This window comes from Dipteris shenzhenensis, chromosome 13, assembly GCF_047967505.1.
Source record: "Dipteris shenzhenensis isolate YYH24624 ecotype China chromosome 13, Dip_SZ_1.0, whole genome shotgun sequence".
NCBI lineage: Eukaryota > Viridiplantae > Streptophyta > Polypodiopsida > Gleicheniales > Dipteridaceae > Dipteris > Dipteris shenzhenensis.
This window is the reverse complement of record NC_141608.1, coordinates 22,659,318-22,673,113: the sequence shown is the minus strand read 5'-3', so window position 1 is coordinate 22,673,113 and position 13,796 is coordinate 22,659,318. Positions and strand designations below refer to the sequence as shown.

The 13,796-nt window shown below is 46.4% G+C and overlaps 1 protein-coding gene across 1 annotated transcript in view; it reads right to left on the bottom strand.

Moving 5' to 3' along the window:
• The window catches only part of ALDH5F1 (aldehyde dehydrogenase 5F1), a 266,167-nt gene that overhangs the window by 112,748 nt on the left and 139,623 nt on the right, over positions 1-13,796 (bottom strand). Inside the window, exons 12-13 of the mRNA XM_087383488.1 lie at positions 3,451-3,517; positions 3,045-3,130 (exon numbers count right to left, since the gene is read on the bottom strand). Coding sequence (XP_087239614.1) covers positions 3,045-3,130; positions 3,451-3,517 — 153 coding nt within the window. The remainder of the gene's footprint in view (positions 1-3,044; positions 3,131-3,450; positions 3,518-13,796) is intronic.

The following is a 13,796-nucleotide window of genomic DNA, read 5'->3' as shown; positions in this document are numbered from 1 at the left end:
CAGCTATCCAGATCGGTACGACAGGGATGCTCGCTTGCACCTTACCTTTTCCTTTTCGTAGCGGAGGCTATGGGATACTTTATGCAGGCTACCAATCATGGCACTTTCAGCCTTCATCTGCCTATCCGGCAGGAGCAGGAGCTTCTGGACACTGAGTTTGCTGATGATACGGCACTGACAGTCAGAGGAGATGCATATAGTCTTGCTACTGCTGCGGATGCAATTGAAAGTTCTGCCTAGCCTCAGGGGGACTTGTCAATTGGAACAAATCAAAAGGCATCTGGACTGGAGCTCAGCAGGATACCCCAGCATGGGGAGGAGATAGAGGCTTTGTATGGATAATCAGAGCCACCTCCATGAGATATCTAGGTTTCCAGGTTGGCATTGAGGTGTCCCCGACGCAACAATTTGCCCCAGTTCTTGAGAGTACCCAGAGAAAGCTAGCCTACTAGAGTACGGCTAGACTCTCTTTGATCACAAGAGCGCTGGTACTCAACCAGGTTCTACTAGCGACTATGTGGTATGTTGCGTCATGTTGGTGCTTTCATGCTGACTCGATTCGTCAGGTGAGGAGATTGCTTCGGAACTTTCTATGGAGTGGTGGTGATGGTTTTGAGGACACTAGGGGCAGAGTTTCATGGGATACTATCACTTTACCTTTCTCACACGGAGGACTTGGGGTTCTTGATCCGGAGGTGTAGAGCAGAGCCCTTTTAGTCAAACTTCTTGTTAGAGGTTTGACTCCAGGAGATCAGCCATGGAAGCAGTTCCTACTGCATGGGATTCACCAGTGCACCCCAAGAGCAGCAGGGTGGGCAGGTAAAGTCAGTTGGATCTTCCTGACGGACCAGCATTCTCAGCCTTCCTCACCACTTGTGAAAGGGCTTGTTCAGATATGGGATCATTTTCAACAGTACCTCATCAGAGCAGTTCCCTCCTCCAGAGAGGATATTGCCCAACAACCACTTTACCATAACCCCCTAGTTCGGTACCAGGGATCTTCCCTTGGTACAGAACTTAGGACTCCCTTGGCCAAATGGCATGCTCAGGGGGTGGTGACAGTCGGAGATTGGTTCAGGGAAGGTGTGGAGATGTCACAGGAGGTGATCAGAGATAGACATGGGCCACTTGGACAGATTGCTGCCACCAGATTACTGATCATGAGAGCTATTCCTCAGGAGTGGAGGGATGTACTTACAGATCCAGCCTATGTTGATCCCATTTCTACTTGGTCAGGTTGTTTTAGTGAGGTTGGGCTATGTATTGGAGTTCGCTTAGGACCGGCACCGTTTATTTATTTTGAGACGGACTCCTCTCACAAATTGTATCCCACTCAGCCCTTGGATCCTCAGGAGCTTCTTTGGCAGAGAGTCAGGGTCATTGGTTGCCTGGGTAAGGAATGGGCAACAGATCCTTCCAGGTTGACCATTGCAGAGGATATTAGATGGAGACTTTGGATTTTTTAGGGTCGACCTCTTGCGGAGCTTGACTGGGACCCAGCTGAGTGGGCATGGCCTGCTCCGGTGGCAGGCGTTCGTCCTCTTTCTTTCTTCCAGTACTCGACGAGGGCAGGTTACAAGCTTCAGCAGAGAGACTCTCATCACATTCCATCTGCCTCCTAGCATTGGCACGCACAGGGACTTACTGCAGAGCTCTTGCTGAGCTACTGGACTCACTTTTGGGGCATCGGTAGAGCCAGGAAAGTCTCCTACTTTCTTTGGCTCACTATACATAGGGGCATACCTATGGGTACTTGGCTCCAGCAGATGGGTAGACCCTCCTTGTGTATGCGTTGTCAGCTTGCAGAGGAATCTAGCAAGCATTGTTTTTGCACCAGCTCTAGAGTGGTTTGGACAGGTATCTTCAGGTTGTTCTCATATGTTACATCTGAGTCCTTTCTGATGACGTGGGGCGCTACTCCTTGGAGGAGAGGATCTGGAGCCTTTACTCTCTTTGAGTCAGAGCCAAAAGACCTCGGTTTCTTCATGCAGTCGCCAGAGACGGGGTCCCATGGAGGCCAGCATCATGGAGCCGCAGGATTTACTTTTGGTACCGGTACCAACACAGGATTCCATGCCTACTTCAGCTGCAGGGTCAGCCTGGGAGGTGATTTCCAGCATTACCCTATGGCGGATATGGTGTTCGCGATGTTCTTTTGTCCTTGGGGACCATTTATGCACAGAGGCTGACACTCTCGCTTCCATTTGGGCAGAGATTATCTTCACTCTTAGGAGTTAGTGGGAGCGGTGTACATGCACCTCTTTGGCAGCTCGTGGGAGACTTATATCCTTCATGAGGACATGGGACTGCTCTTTATTTTTTCACTTGACCCCTTTTGGGATGTCGTGGCATTTTAGACCACCTCCATGGCTTTTTTGCCACATTGTTGAGGCTAGGGATAGAGTAATTTCTCTCCCACCTGTTGTATGATTTGTTTTGAATAAAATATATCACTCTTTAATTTAAAATTCTCTTTGGAAAGACGTTAATCGATTTTAATCCTCGTATCTTTGTAGCATCTCCCTTGACATTGGCACAGGCACCACATTGGACTGGGCACATATTTCAGGAACTTTGAGATGTTCCTTACAAGTTTGGTTGCACAACCTACTGTTCCGAACTTGTTCTCCAAATTGTGTTTATCAACAGCATTTTTGCATAGACAAATATGTTTTATTTTACTGTGAGCAACTTTTAAGTCTATTTGTTTGAATGATATCATCATTGATAGGGGACACATTCCATTCATAGGTCTGGTTGTATTGAGTTTTCTGAGTTCTCTTTCTTTGTTTAAAGAAGTTTGATCCACCTTGTCTGAGGAAGGTTTAGTTTATATCATATCTGAGGAGAGTTGAAACTCCATTTTATACATCCTGCAATTGATATTGGCCACTCTCTCAATTATATGAGAGATCGACCCATTTTGTTTCTTTGGAAGCCATTGTGAAGCTTCTCTTGTATCATAGAAAGGAATGGATTTCAGATCCTTTTCTCAGCCTAGAATTTTTGGAATAAAACACAGAGAAACAGAGACTGGCACTCACCTGAGAGACCCCCTCTTCAAAACCATGTCCAACTTCGAGGCTCTTGACAGCTTTTGTAAAGGCATCTGCAAATTTATCATATATGCCTGCAAACATATAACAAATTATATTAGCATGAGACTGAGAAGGGTTAAATTGAAATACGCATCCAATCAATCTTGTGTCCTGGATTGTTCCATAGGATAATGTACTCATGAGAGTGGCAACATATAATATCAAAGAACAAAAGGGTAGCACCAGGCTATCAGCAAGGTTATTTTATTCTTTTTCAACTGCTCACAATCACCTGCTGAAGAAAACTTGTCCTCATATGGATCAAATCAAAACAAATGTTGAAAACCTCACATTACCTCAAGCAAAGAAATTTAAATATAATAGAATATATTGGTGCTTTAACAATATTTACCAGCTTGCACAAATATGCGGTTGATACAAACGCATGTTTGCCCACTATTTCGAAACTTTGCAGCCAGCTGCCAACAAAAGATCTCAATAAAGTCCACTTCACAACATATACATAGATCGATGTGCATATCAAAATTCTAATCAAAGAAAAGTACTAAAACTATTTAGAAGTATTACACAACAAAACATATTAGGATTGTCTCAAATGTCTTTCACCTTTGATCTATTATGGAAATATGCATATTATGCATCAAACAAGTTGCATTAGCTCTTCTTTCTAGATGGTACAGCACATCTACATGAGAAGCGCAAGGCTAGGGGAAATAGATGTTTACATGGTTCTGTTTCAGAATTCTAAGGCTCAACTATCAAACCATGTCCTAAGCCTACCTATCAAAACAGAAATGCTTTGTTTGCATGGATCTGAGCTTTGGACCCCTCCAATTGATGTAGCAGAGGATGTGGAACTTGAAGTTAGCTTCAGGAATGCCACCTATTTCCTTCTTTCTGGTGGCAGTGCATGGCTGCTATAAGCTTGCAGTGACAATCATGCTCATTCGCTTTTTGTTCAGGCTGCGAGGCAGTGTTGAGCTCCAATGAGAGTCGAGTTGAGTGCCATTGTCTGTAGTCCATAAATATAGGATGAGCAGCAGCTCTGATATAGAGAATCCATTGTCCATGTAAGCCAACAAACTCAGTAGAGTTGAGGCGAACCTGTCTTGGGTCGTTTTGAGAGTCCAAACAATAAAGTGTCATTTGGTACCAACATTTGTTGTTGTAATTCTTCTCTGGCTCACGTATTTCATGATGATTAAGGAGTGAGTAATCAAATACAATAGTATATTTTGATCTCGGGTTCTTCCTAGACTCGATTGGTCTCATGCGCTATCATATGTGAGAGCTTTGTAATCGTCTTGATATTTCATGTGAGGGAGTTTATTATTTCATGCACACAATTCTAACAGTGTGTTTAGCTAGGAGTGGCTTGTAGAGGTATTCAGCCCTAGGATGTGGACAATCCCAATCCAAGCTCAAATTTTTCCCTGCTTCCCTTGCTAAGTAGTTTCCCCCTCCACCCTTGTGCACTTTGTTCATAAACACCTGCTAATATTGTAACCACCTTCTCACATTTACTAGAGAGCAGCTGGAGTGAAGAGGAGCGGCTCCTTCCTCAGCCCCTCCCACTCAACTAGGCTCTTCAATTCTGCAGACCCTCCCTTCCAATCTTTCTTATTTCTTTTTCTTTTCCAATGAAAAGACTTCTATTAAGCATGAAAGATACCCCGAGAGCAAAGCTCAAGGAAGAAATCCATCATGTACATCCTGAGAAGCCAATAAATCCCTACATGGGCAAATAGCCTGCTCATCAGAGAGCTAGAAAAGCACCATGGAGGCTGAAGTGCCACCTCAACCTGCAGTGGACTTTGAGAGAGAAAAGAAAGAAAGAAAGCTTTATTAACATCCTCGGAAGGCCTCGAGGGCCTATGAGACAAACTGCAACTCATACAAGCCACTGTGGGCTGAAGCAAAGGGCTCGCTAGGGCCCTTACTGCCTGCTATGTTAAACTCAAAACTCAAAACTAAGATATCTTGTATCTATGTTTGTCAGGTTGTCTCTCACTGTGGCAGGGGGCATGGTCGATGCAATCTCTGTATCCAATGGGCCATATCAAGAGAGACACCTCAGCTTGGACGGCCATGTCCAATGTGCTATGCTCTGGCTGCATGGATCATCATGAGAAATGGGGCCATGAAAAATCGGGAGTCACTCCACTCCCTGAGGGAAACAGTCCTTCTGCCAGAAGCTGCCTGGGAAGACCCTGCATGCTCACCCAAATGGCCGTCAAATCGTGTACAATTTTTGTTCAAATACTAGCCAATGTGTATTGAGGGTGGATCTAGGACATTCAAAGTGCATTGGGACCTACAGATATTCCACACTGAAATGCTGGCCAGATTTATTTGATAAGGCATGTGCAAGTCTGTAAGGAAAGGTGGCATATCCTCTAGAGAGCATGACTCAACTACATGTCATCGAACCAAAAGAGCCCAAGAAGAGTCATGCCTCTCATAAAAGACTTGAGGCTCCGGAAAGAGAGAACCAAGCCACCTCTATGAGTGGGGATTGGATGGATAGTATGAAGTGGATTTGCAGCTCATCTCAAGGTTTTTCATCCCCTCTTATGGCTTCCATCGTGAAAGCTTGGGGCAGCTTCAGGAGTAATCTTTGGAGGATCCTCCCTCTTCTCTTGAAGAGATTTAAAGGCAGAAAGTTATGTGGAATGGCAGCATATACCTAGATGAATCCAGGAACATTCCCAAACTCATCCTCCAAAAACACAACATAGTGTAGTTTCAATCTCACAACAGTCACTTATAAGATTGAAAACCATAAACTCCATCACACATAGCAGGGACTAGCTACTATTACATCCCCATTGACATCATTAGCACCCAACAGTGGGGGTAGACTATAGTATAAAAAGATGCTCTCACACATACAAATCCACACACCCACACATACTTGAGCATCCATTTATACAAAAGTCTTTGTGCTGAGTTAGTCCAAAATCTCTTCATTCAAGCTACAACTTCTTGTGAAGTCTAAACGATTTCATTTTAGTCTCTCCCAAACGAGCATCTAAATCTAGTTGATAGGGCAATGCACCATTTAAGATAGAAAGAATTATCGCAATACCAATAGGCCACAACTTGGACGAAAACTTCACAAGGTGAAATTTGCATGTCCGCTAATACGACAGAAGCATATACCTGATGAATCCAGGAACATTCCCAAACTCATTCTCTAAAAACACAACATAGTGCAGTTTCAATCTCACGACAATCACTCATACTTGATGATCATGGCAGACCTTTGGTACTCCTTGTTATATGTAGTGGTTTAGACACGAGAGAGGTCCTGCTTCCTATGTGGGTCCTTGGAAGGGTTTAAAAACCGTCCTGATGATTGTGAATTTCAGTTAGTAAGTCACCTTAGAGGAAGGGAAAGAAAATTATGCACATAGATGCAGCCATACCCTTGGATTGGGTGCTTACAGATGATAGGCCTCACCATTGCCATACTTGGCTTGTGACTTTTACAAGGTCAGGTATTGCACTTGCGGTCATAGGACTGCCACGAGGTTTGGACAGGGATGACTTGGTCTTTTATGTTCACTCTAGGGGTAGGTTGCCCAAGTCCAAGGATGAGGATATCCTTGTGAACTTTGCTTTTGATCCTGTCGTGGTTTTGGGTCATGTGGAGTAGTGTTTCTTGATTTCAAGTTGGTATATAGACCCTAACCCATATCATATTTCCCTTGGGTTCATGGAGGATTTGGCTCTATGCAGGTGTCCCCATAACGTAGTTGCAGTGGGACCCTGAGTAGTGGGAGTGGATTGAGAAAAGAGGCTCTCCTTCTTTCATTAGTAAATCGAGGAAATTTCAACCAAATTCGGGGCAGCCCCTACTTGCCCTCATTGCCTTTCTGCGGAGAACTCCATTCAACATTGTATATTGGATTGCACACAGGCGAGGCTTGCAGGTGCTAGCAAACCACAAGTGGTGTTGGCAAGAAGTATAGGTGCTAACCAACATCTGGAAGTGGTAGATGAGAGTGCCAACAAGCATTGCAGGTGCTAACAAGCATTGCAAGTGCTAACAAGCATCGTGCTAGCAACTATAGGTGGCGTTGGCAAGAATGGCATGTGCCAACATGCACAAACATTTCTTGCTAGCACATGCTAGCAAGAAAATGAATTTCTTGTTAGCACATGCCTATTATTGCATGTGCTAACAAGCACCTACAATGACAAGCATTGCATGTGCTAACTAGCATCTAGCAGTGGTAGATGAAAGTGCTAATAAGCATTGCAAGTGTATGGGCTAAAACCCAAACTAGAAGCGTTTCTTGCTAGCACATGCTAACAAGTACATGCAATTGTTATTAGCATATGCATGCTATTGAATGTGCTAACAAGCACCTGCAATTACAAGCATTGCATGTGCTACTAGCATCTGGCAGTGGTAGATGAAAGTGCTAATAAGCATTGCACTTGTGCTAACAAGAATGGAAGGTGCTAACAAGCATTACAGGTGCTAGCAACCACAATTGGTGATGCCAAGAATTATAGGTGCTAACTAGCTTATGGCAGTGGTAGATGAGACTAATAATAAGCATTGCAACTACTACGAATGAGAAAATCTTTCCATGGTTCTCGTCCTAGCAAGAGCTCCCTGACCACAACCTTGCAAAGCAAGGCCCTACACTACAAGTCTGGATCATTGATATTGAGGCCCCATTTCCATGTGTGGAAAATCAAGATCTCCAAAGCTCTGCTCCTAAATAGGTGTAGGACTGCACTATCTCCACTGGCTTGTCTCGATAAGTGAAGCTGGGTCGACGGAGCACTGCATGTGAGGTGTTGAAGACCATAACCTTGGTCTTCCCAAGGTTGACTGCCAGGTCTCTCTCTCTGCAAAACACCTCTAGGGCCTCCAAATGTCTCTGTACTCCCTCTGCTGAGGATGAGATAAGGACTATGTCATTAGCGTATAGCAATATCTGTATCATGAGATCGGCCAGTAGTGATCCTTCACCTCCTAGGCGGTCTATGAAGGAAGTGTTGTCATCAATGTAAAGCCCAAAGAGGGTCATTGAGAGGGGACATCCTTGCTTAAGTCCCCCCAGTTTGTCTCTTTGAGTTTGTGGAGGCAGGCTAGGAATTGGGCAACACCACACTATGATGCTCCATGAGATGGTGGATTTGAGCAAGCAAAGGGATAGCCCGAGCTGCTTTGGCCAGTGCCGCATTCTGGATGAGGTTGCCACGGACACCACCCCTATTCACCTCAGTGTTGTAGTTGACAACCACAGCCAATCCCTTCACCATGGTCCACATGGCCAATCATGAACGGTTGGCTTTTTGACGCACCGGTAAGATCGGTTGCCATGTATGCAGCACCTTTCTACGGGAGTGATATTTCAGCGACAGAGTGGAGGAGATTTGAGAGGCTACAGGTGATTATGGGATCTAGGATGATTCGGAGTAAGCCCTTAGTCTCCCATCAGATTATACAAGCCGAGTTTGCCATGACCCCTCTCCAGGTTGATGCCATCTTTCAGACAGTGATGTTCCTCCACAGAGTCTGGACCTTACCCCAATGGAGATTACCGAGACTAGCATTAGAGTCTTCCAGGCGGCTAGCCGGGAGCGGTGTTGATACAGCATGGTACACATGGGTATCCGCATGGTTTGGTAGTCATGGCATTCAGATGGACACTGTTCCCCTCTTTTAGTACAGCTTGGATACACCACCCAAGATGATCCCATGAGATGAGATCAATCGTATCATATGGTTGGATCTCCTACAGCTCCATACATCTAGGGCTTGGGGGGGGGGGGGGGGGGGAGGAGTTCCCCACCAAGATCTAGTTCTAACATGACCACTTCCTGAGGGTCTCGGAGCATTGGTCTTGCCATCAGATCTCAGTAACTCGAGGACAAGAGAGTCTCACATGCATTGAGGATCGCCATCGGTCAATTGTTGCGAGTCTCGTCACATTAGCTGAGGATTGAGGCAGGGAGAGCTGTGGGCATACCCAGAGAGCAGAAGACTTGCACACTATGCCAGACGGAGGAGATCGAGACTGAGGAGAACTTTCTATGTGTCTACCCAGCCTATTACGAGATCCGAGGATGATATCACTGCCTCTTCCAGGAGGGGCTTGGCTTTGGTTCATTTACACGGTTGATCCATTTTCCCGATCAAGTCTTTGTTTGGATCTATCTAATTGAGATGCGACGACAGAGAGATATACAGATGTGACAGACCAGAGAGCAGCAGGGATTGAGGCCACAGGTCACCGAGATCGACAGAGCACGAATACTTGTTACATATTCTATGCATCTGACTTAGTTGCCGGCGAGGCTGAGGGAGAGGAGCTTGATGAGATGAGAGCATCATGGACTAGCAGTGGGATTCTCCACCGCGATGCTGCCAGACAAGAGGCACGCGCTCTACAAGCGAGGTCCAACCCATCTCAGCCCTCAGAGGTGATTGCTAGAGACGAGAAGTCACCCTTGATGTTGCCCTTCAGATACTGAGATCGAGGAGACCATGCCCTCCACCGCATCGAGAGACAGCTCGACAGACATAGATATGAGAGCTTCTCACATCTCATCAGAGAGCCACTAGGTTACTTGGATATATGGAACCTGGGCCTATACTAGGAGCATTAGCTCTGAGCACCTGACACTCTTCTGATATTTTGCTACTTCTACTACTTTGTTCGCTAGCTTACCACTTAAACTTTCGGCAAGGGCCTTAGTGAGCCCTTTGCTTCAGCCCTTAGTGGCTTATATGAGTTACCTTTTGGCTTTGCATTTGTCTCTGGGACCTACCATACTCTTATGATAGGCCACACTCTAGCTAAGATGTATGGGTCGGTACTAGAGAGAGAGATTAGTTGTCACACAGAGGGTCACGGGTAGCGGGCTCTTGGACAAGCAGGTTTTCAGAGACAACACTTGTCTAAGGGGGGGTGGGGGGTTCCTAACACTTCCAGAAGTGTTACCGGAGGCCTCATGTGAGGAGCAAGTAAGCGAGGGCCACTGGTGTCACTGATGGTACATGCAGAACGATGTTGTCAACGATGAAACGCATGAGAACAATGGTGTCACCGAAGGTGCAAGCGAGTGCAAGAGTGATGCAAGCCTAGCGAAACAAAGTTACAAGAGCCATCCTTCCACATGAACACAAGAGAACTCAAGCCACATAACACAACAACCGTTATACCAAGTGAAGGAGGATGAAGAGGGGAATACACAGGATGAAGGGGAGCCACAGTTGCGAACAGAGAGGGGGAGAAGCATAGTAATCAAAGTAGAAGAGAAGTACATCAGTAGGACACCACAACGTTACACTAGGAGAGCTCACCCAAGACCTCCGTGTCACTCTCCTGTTCCCCTTACAATCATAGAATGCCCCCCTCCTTCCTTTCCCCATCCCCTCTGCTCCCGTTGAGGGTCCCTCTCTCTCGCTAAAAATCTTATTTCCTCCATCCCATTGGTGGTGGCTCTCGGTCTCTTAGCCATTCCACCCCTAGGACTCTTCATGGCTTCAATCACTTCTGACTTGCCAACCTCCTTCCAATTGGTGATATGATTACCTCATGTGCACCTATTTGTGCACCTCTCTGATACCCCATGTGCACCTCTCTGCGCGCCGCTTAGCCTTATGACTCCCTCAGTGTGCATTTATGTTCTCCATGTGAGCTCTTCGCTGGCTGCCCCTACACCATCATTCACATAGTTCTGACAGGTGGACTCACGAAAGATCTCACCGGAGTACGCAAGTGACCATGGTTATTTCTATCTCTAGTTTACATAGTTGTCACTTGTTTGACATGGTGACATTGCGGACAGGTGGACTCACAAGAGATCTCGCCGGAGTATGCAAGTGACCATGGTTATTTCTATCTCTAGTTGACATAGTTGTCACCTGTTTGACATGGTGATATTGCGGTCACCTTGTTCGCTCACCGACATAGTTGTCATCTGGCCAGCTCGTTGACATAGTTGTCACCCTGGTTAGCTGTCTGACATAGTTGTCACCCGATGACATGGTTTTCATCTGGACAGCTCGCTGACATAGTTGTCACCCAGTGTTGTCATCTGAACACCTCCCTAACATAGTTATCACCTGGTCAGCTCGGCTTGAACTTGACTATCTACAATAGTTCCCCGCCACTATCATTCACCGCCCCAGTGAATGGGGGTGAATGGCTTATGCAAGGCCAAGCTTTTCCAGAATAGTAGTAGTACAAGGATGTCCCAAAAGGGAAGCAGAGTACAATGTTGCGAAATTTTTTTATTTTATTTTATTTTTATTTTATTACCATAGCACCAAACAGAATAAAACAATGTTTCACCGCCTGATAGAGGAAATATTAGCTGAAATAAAAGAGAATGCAAAGCATACTCATGGCCTCACAGTGGATGAAAACAACCCAAGATCAAAAGATGACACTATGCTAATCATGCCATGTAGTGGTAAGGTCCATGTACATCACCGAGAAAAAGACCATACATTTCCGAAGAAGAAAGACATGTCCAGGAGCAACATCCTGCTGGATCATCAGAGCGGTAAACCAAAATTGCTATGTACCAAAGTGAGAGCTCGATCCAAGGAACAGTAAACCAAAGTGAGAGCTCGATCCAAGGAAACCGTAAACCAAAAACTGCTATATACAAAAGTGGGAGCGCTCCAAAGGGAGATCAAGTCACACACCAAGGGAGCCTCAAGGAGCTGCCGATCCTCCCTTCATACTTCCCCTTGTATCGATGATAGGCTGACCGGTAATGATCATGGCGTGATTGGAGAAGGGCGACTTCATCTTGCAAAGAGGAAAGGTTTTTCTGCATGGATTGATGTGATGTCTCATGAGAGGCATCACGATGTCATGTCTGCAAGCTCTCTTTTGACCTCGCTGATCCGACTTTCAGCAGTCGCGTGCTTCGATGTATGGCGCTCTTGGAGCATAGCATACTCCTCCTACAAAGCTGTAAGCTGAGATGTGAGTGTCTGTCTCTCTTTTTCCCAATCCTCCTACTCCATGTGGTGTTGCCCTTGAAGCTCTTCTCGGTCTTTGTGCCAAAGTGCCTCCTTTGTTGCAAGTTGTGACTCCCATCCCTGCTACTGTGTGCACATGAGACACTCATACTCTAGTCGAATGTGCTGCATCTAGGATAGTATGTGCTGAGTATGTCCCGTGAGATTGAGAAGCACTACACCAAACTGAGTGAATGTGTCATCGAGGATCCTCTGTACCATGTGAATGGAGCGCTTTGCCCAAGCATAGCAGTCCCCATAGCTCAATCTGTCTGCTTTTTCCAAGATCCCACCAAACTCCTCAAAAATCCAAATCCTCCACCGGGGCGAGGGCATCCAAACTAAGCACGCATGCAGGAGCTGTAGATCTGATAGCACCGGTGGTCAAGGCGTTGCGCAACGGAATGGTCATGACCTAGTCAACATCCTCTTCCTCCACATCCACGGGAGAGCGCGTGCGCTTGAGCTCACGAAGGAGTTTGTCGTAATCTTGATTCTGTGCCTCCCACTGTGCATCAATAGAGAATGATTGTCGATATAGTGGTCCAGCATGTCGTTCGCTTTGAGAGGAGCACAGTCAGCTTCAAGGGGCAAGGAAGTGGCTACAAAAGCAGTGGGACCTACTCGAGGTGGAGTTGTGGCAAGTGGTCCCATCCGATGTCGCTGAGGGGGAAGAACTATTGGAGCTCAGGAATTGACCATGGAGAGAGAAGGAACCTGCTGCTATGATGAGGGACTTGTCTGATGTCGCCAAGGGGGGAGAGAAGGAGCCTGTTGTCCTGATGAGGGACACACTGAGAGGAGAGCGAAGGCCCAATGCCAACAAGAGATCAAAACCACCAGATGCCTGAGATAATGGTGCCCTGTAGGGAGAGGGTACCTCCACAGAATCAACGTGTGGTAGGGAAAGTGGAATGAACTGGTCTCAGAGAAGGCCATGGGAGCTGCAGAATCATCATGGATGGAGGAGGCGATGATGGGCTGTACATATAGGAGAAGGAATACGCAATGGTAGTACAGTCACCTCGAATCATGATCTTGTGCCCATGGAAAGTACGAGTAGCACCTAGCCCCCTGATTGCACTAGAGGAGTATCTGGAACATCGATCACCTGTTGAGGCACCCCAGTAGTGGAAGAAGAGGGGGTTGTCGAAGGGGATGGATGGAGAGGAGGGGATGGAGGCCTAGAGGGAGGGGGCGGGCCAAAGGTAGGATGGAGAGTAGGGAAGTAAGATAGAATAGTGGGGGAAACTGAAGAGGTGGAAGGAACAATAAGTGAAGAAGATGAGGGAGTGGGAGTGGCAATAGCTGTCGGAGATGCAGAGGTCGGAGATGAAGGAAGAAGCCGTGTCGGAGGGAAAGGGCAGGCTGCACTCCACTGATGCAAAAAGTACGTGAGATGGAGGCCACATGTGCAAGTATGTGTACCTTGACGCTTGCAGATCGTACTTCAAAAGAGGGAGCAGAAGAATGCAGCAAAGTTGTACGGCTGAGTGATGAAGAGGGCGTTGAGGGCTGGCCGAATACCCTTCGTGATGAAAAAATGCCCTAGTGTAGAATATATGCGCGAAAAGAAGTAATGCGTGATGATGGCTTCCTTGCTTGGAGCATCTATTGCTTTACAACACTCGTGTCCCCTCCGTTGAGATTTGCACTGTGCAAGGAAGGAAAGAAGCAACGGTGACTCCCCAAAAGCAGGCTGGACTGGGAGGGTAGGAAGGTGCAGATAAGCG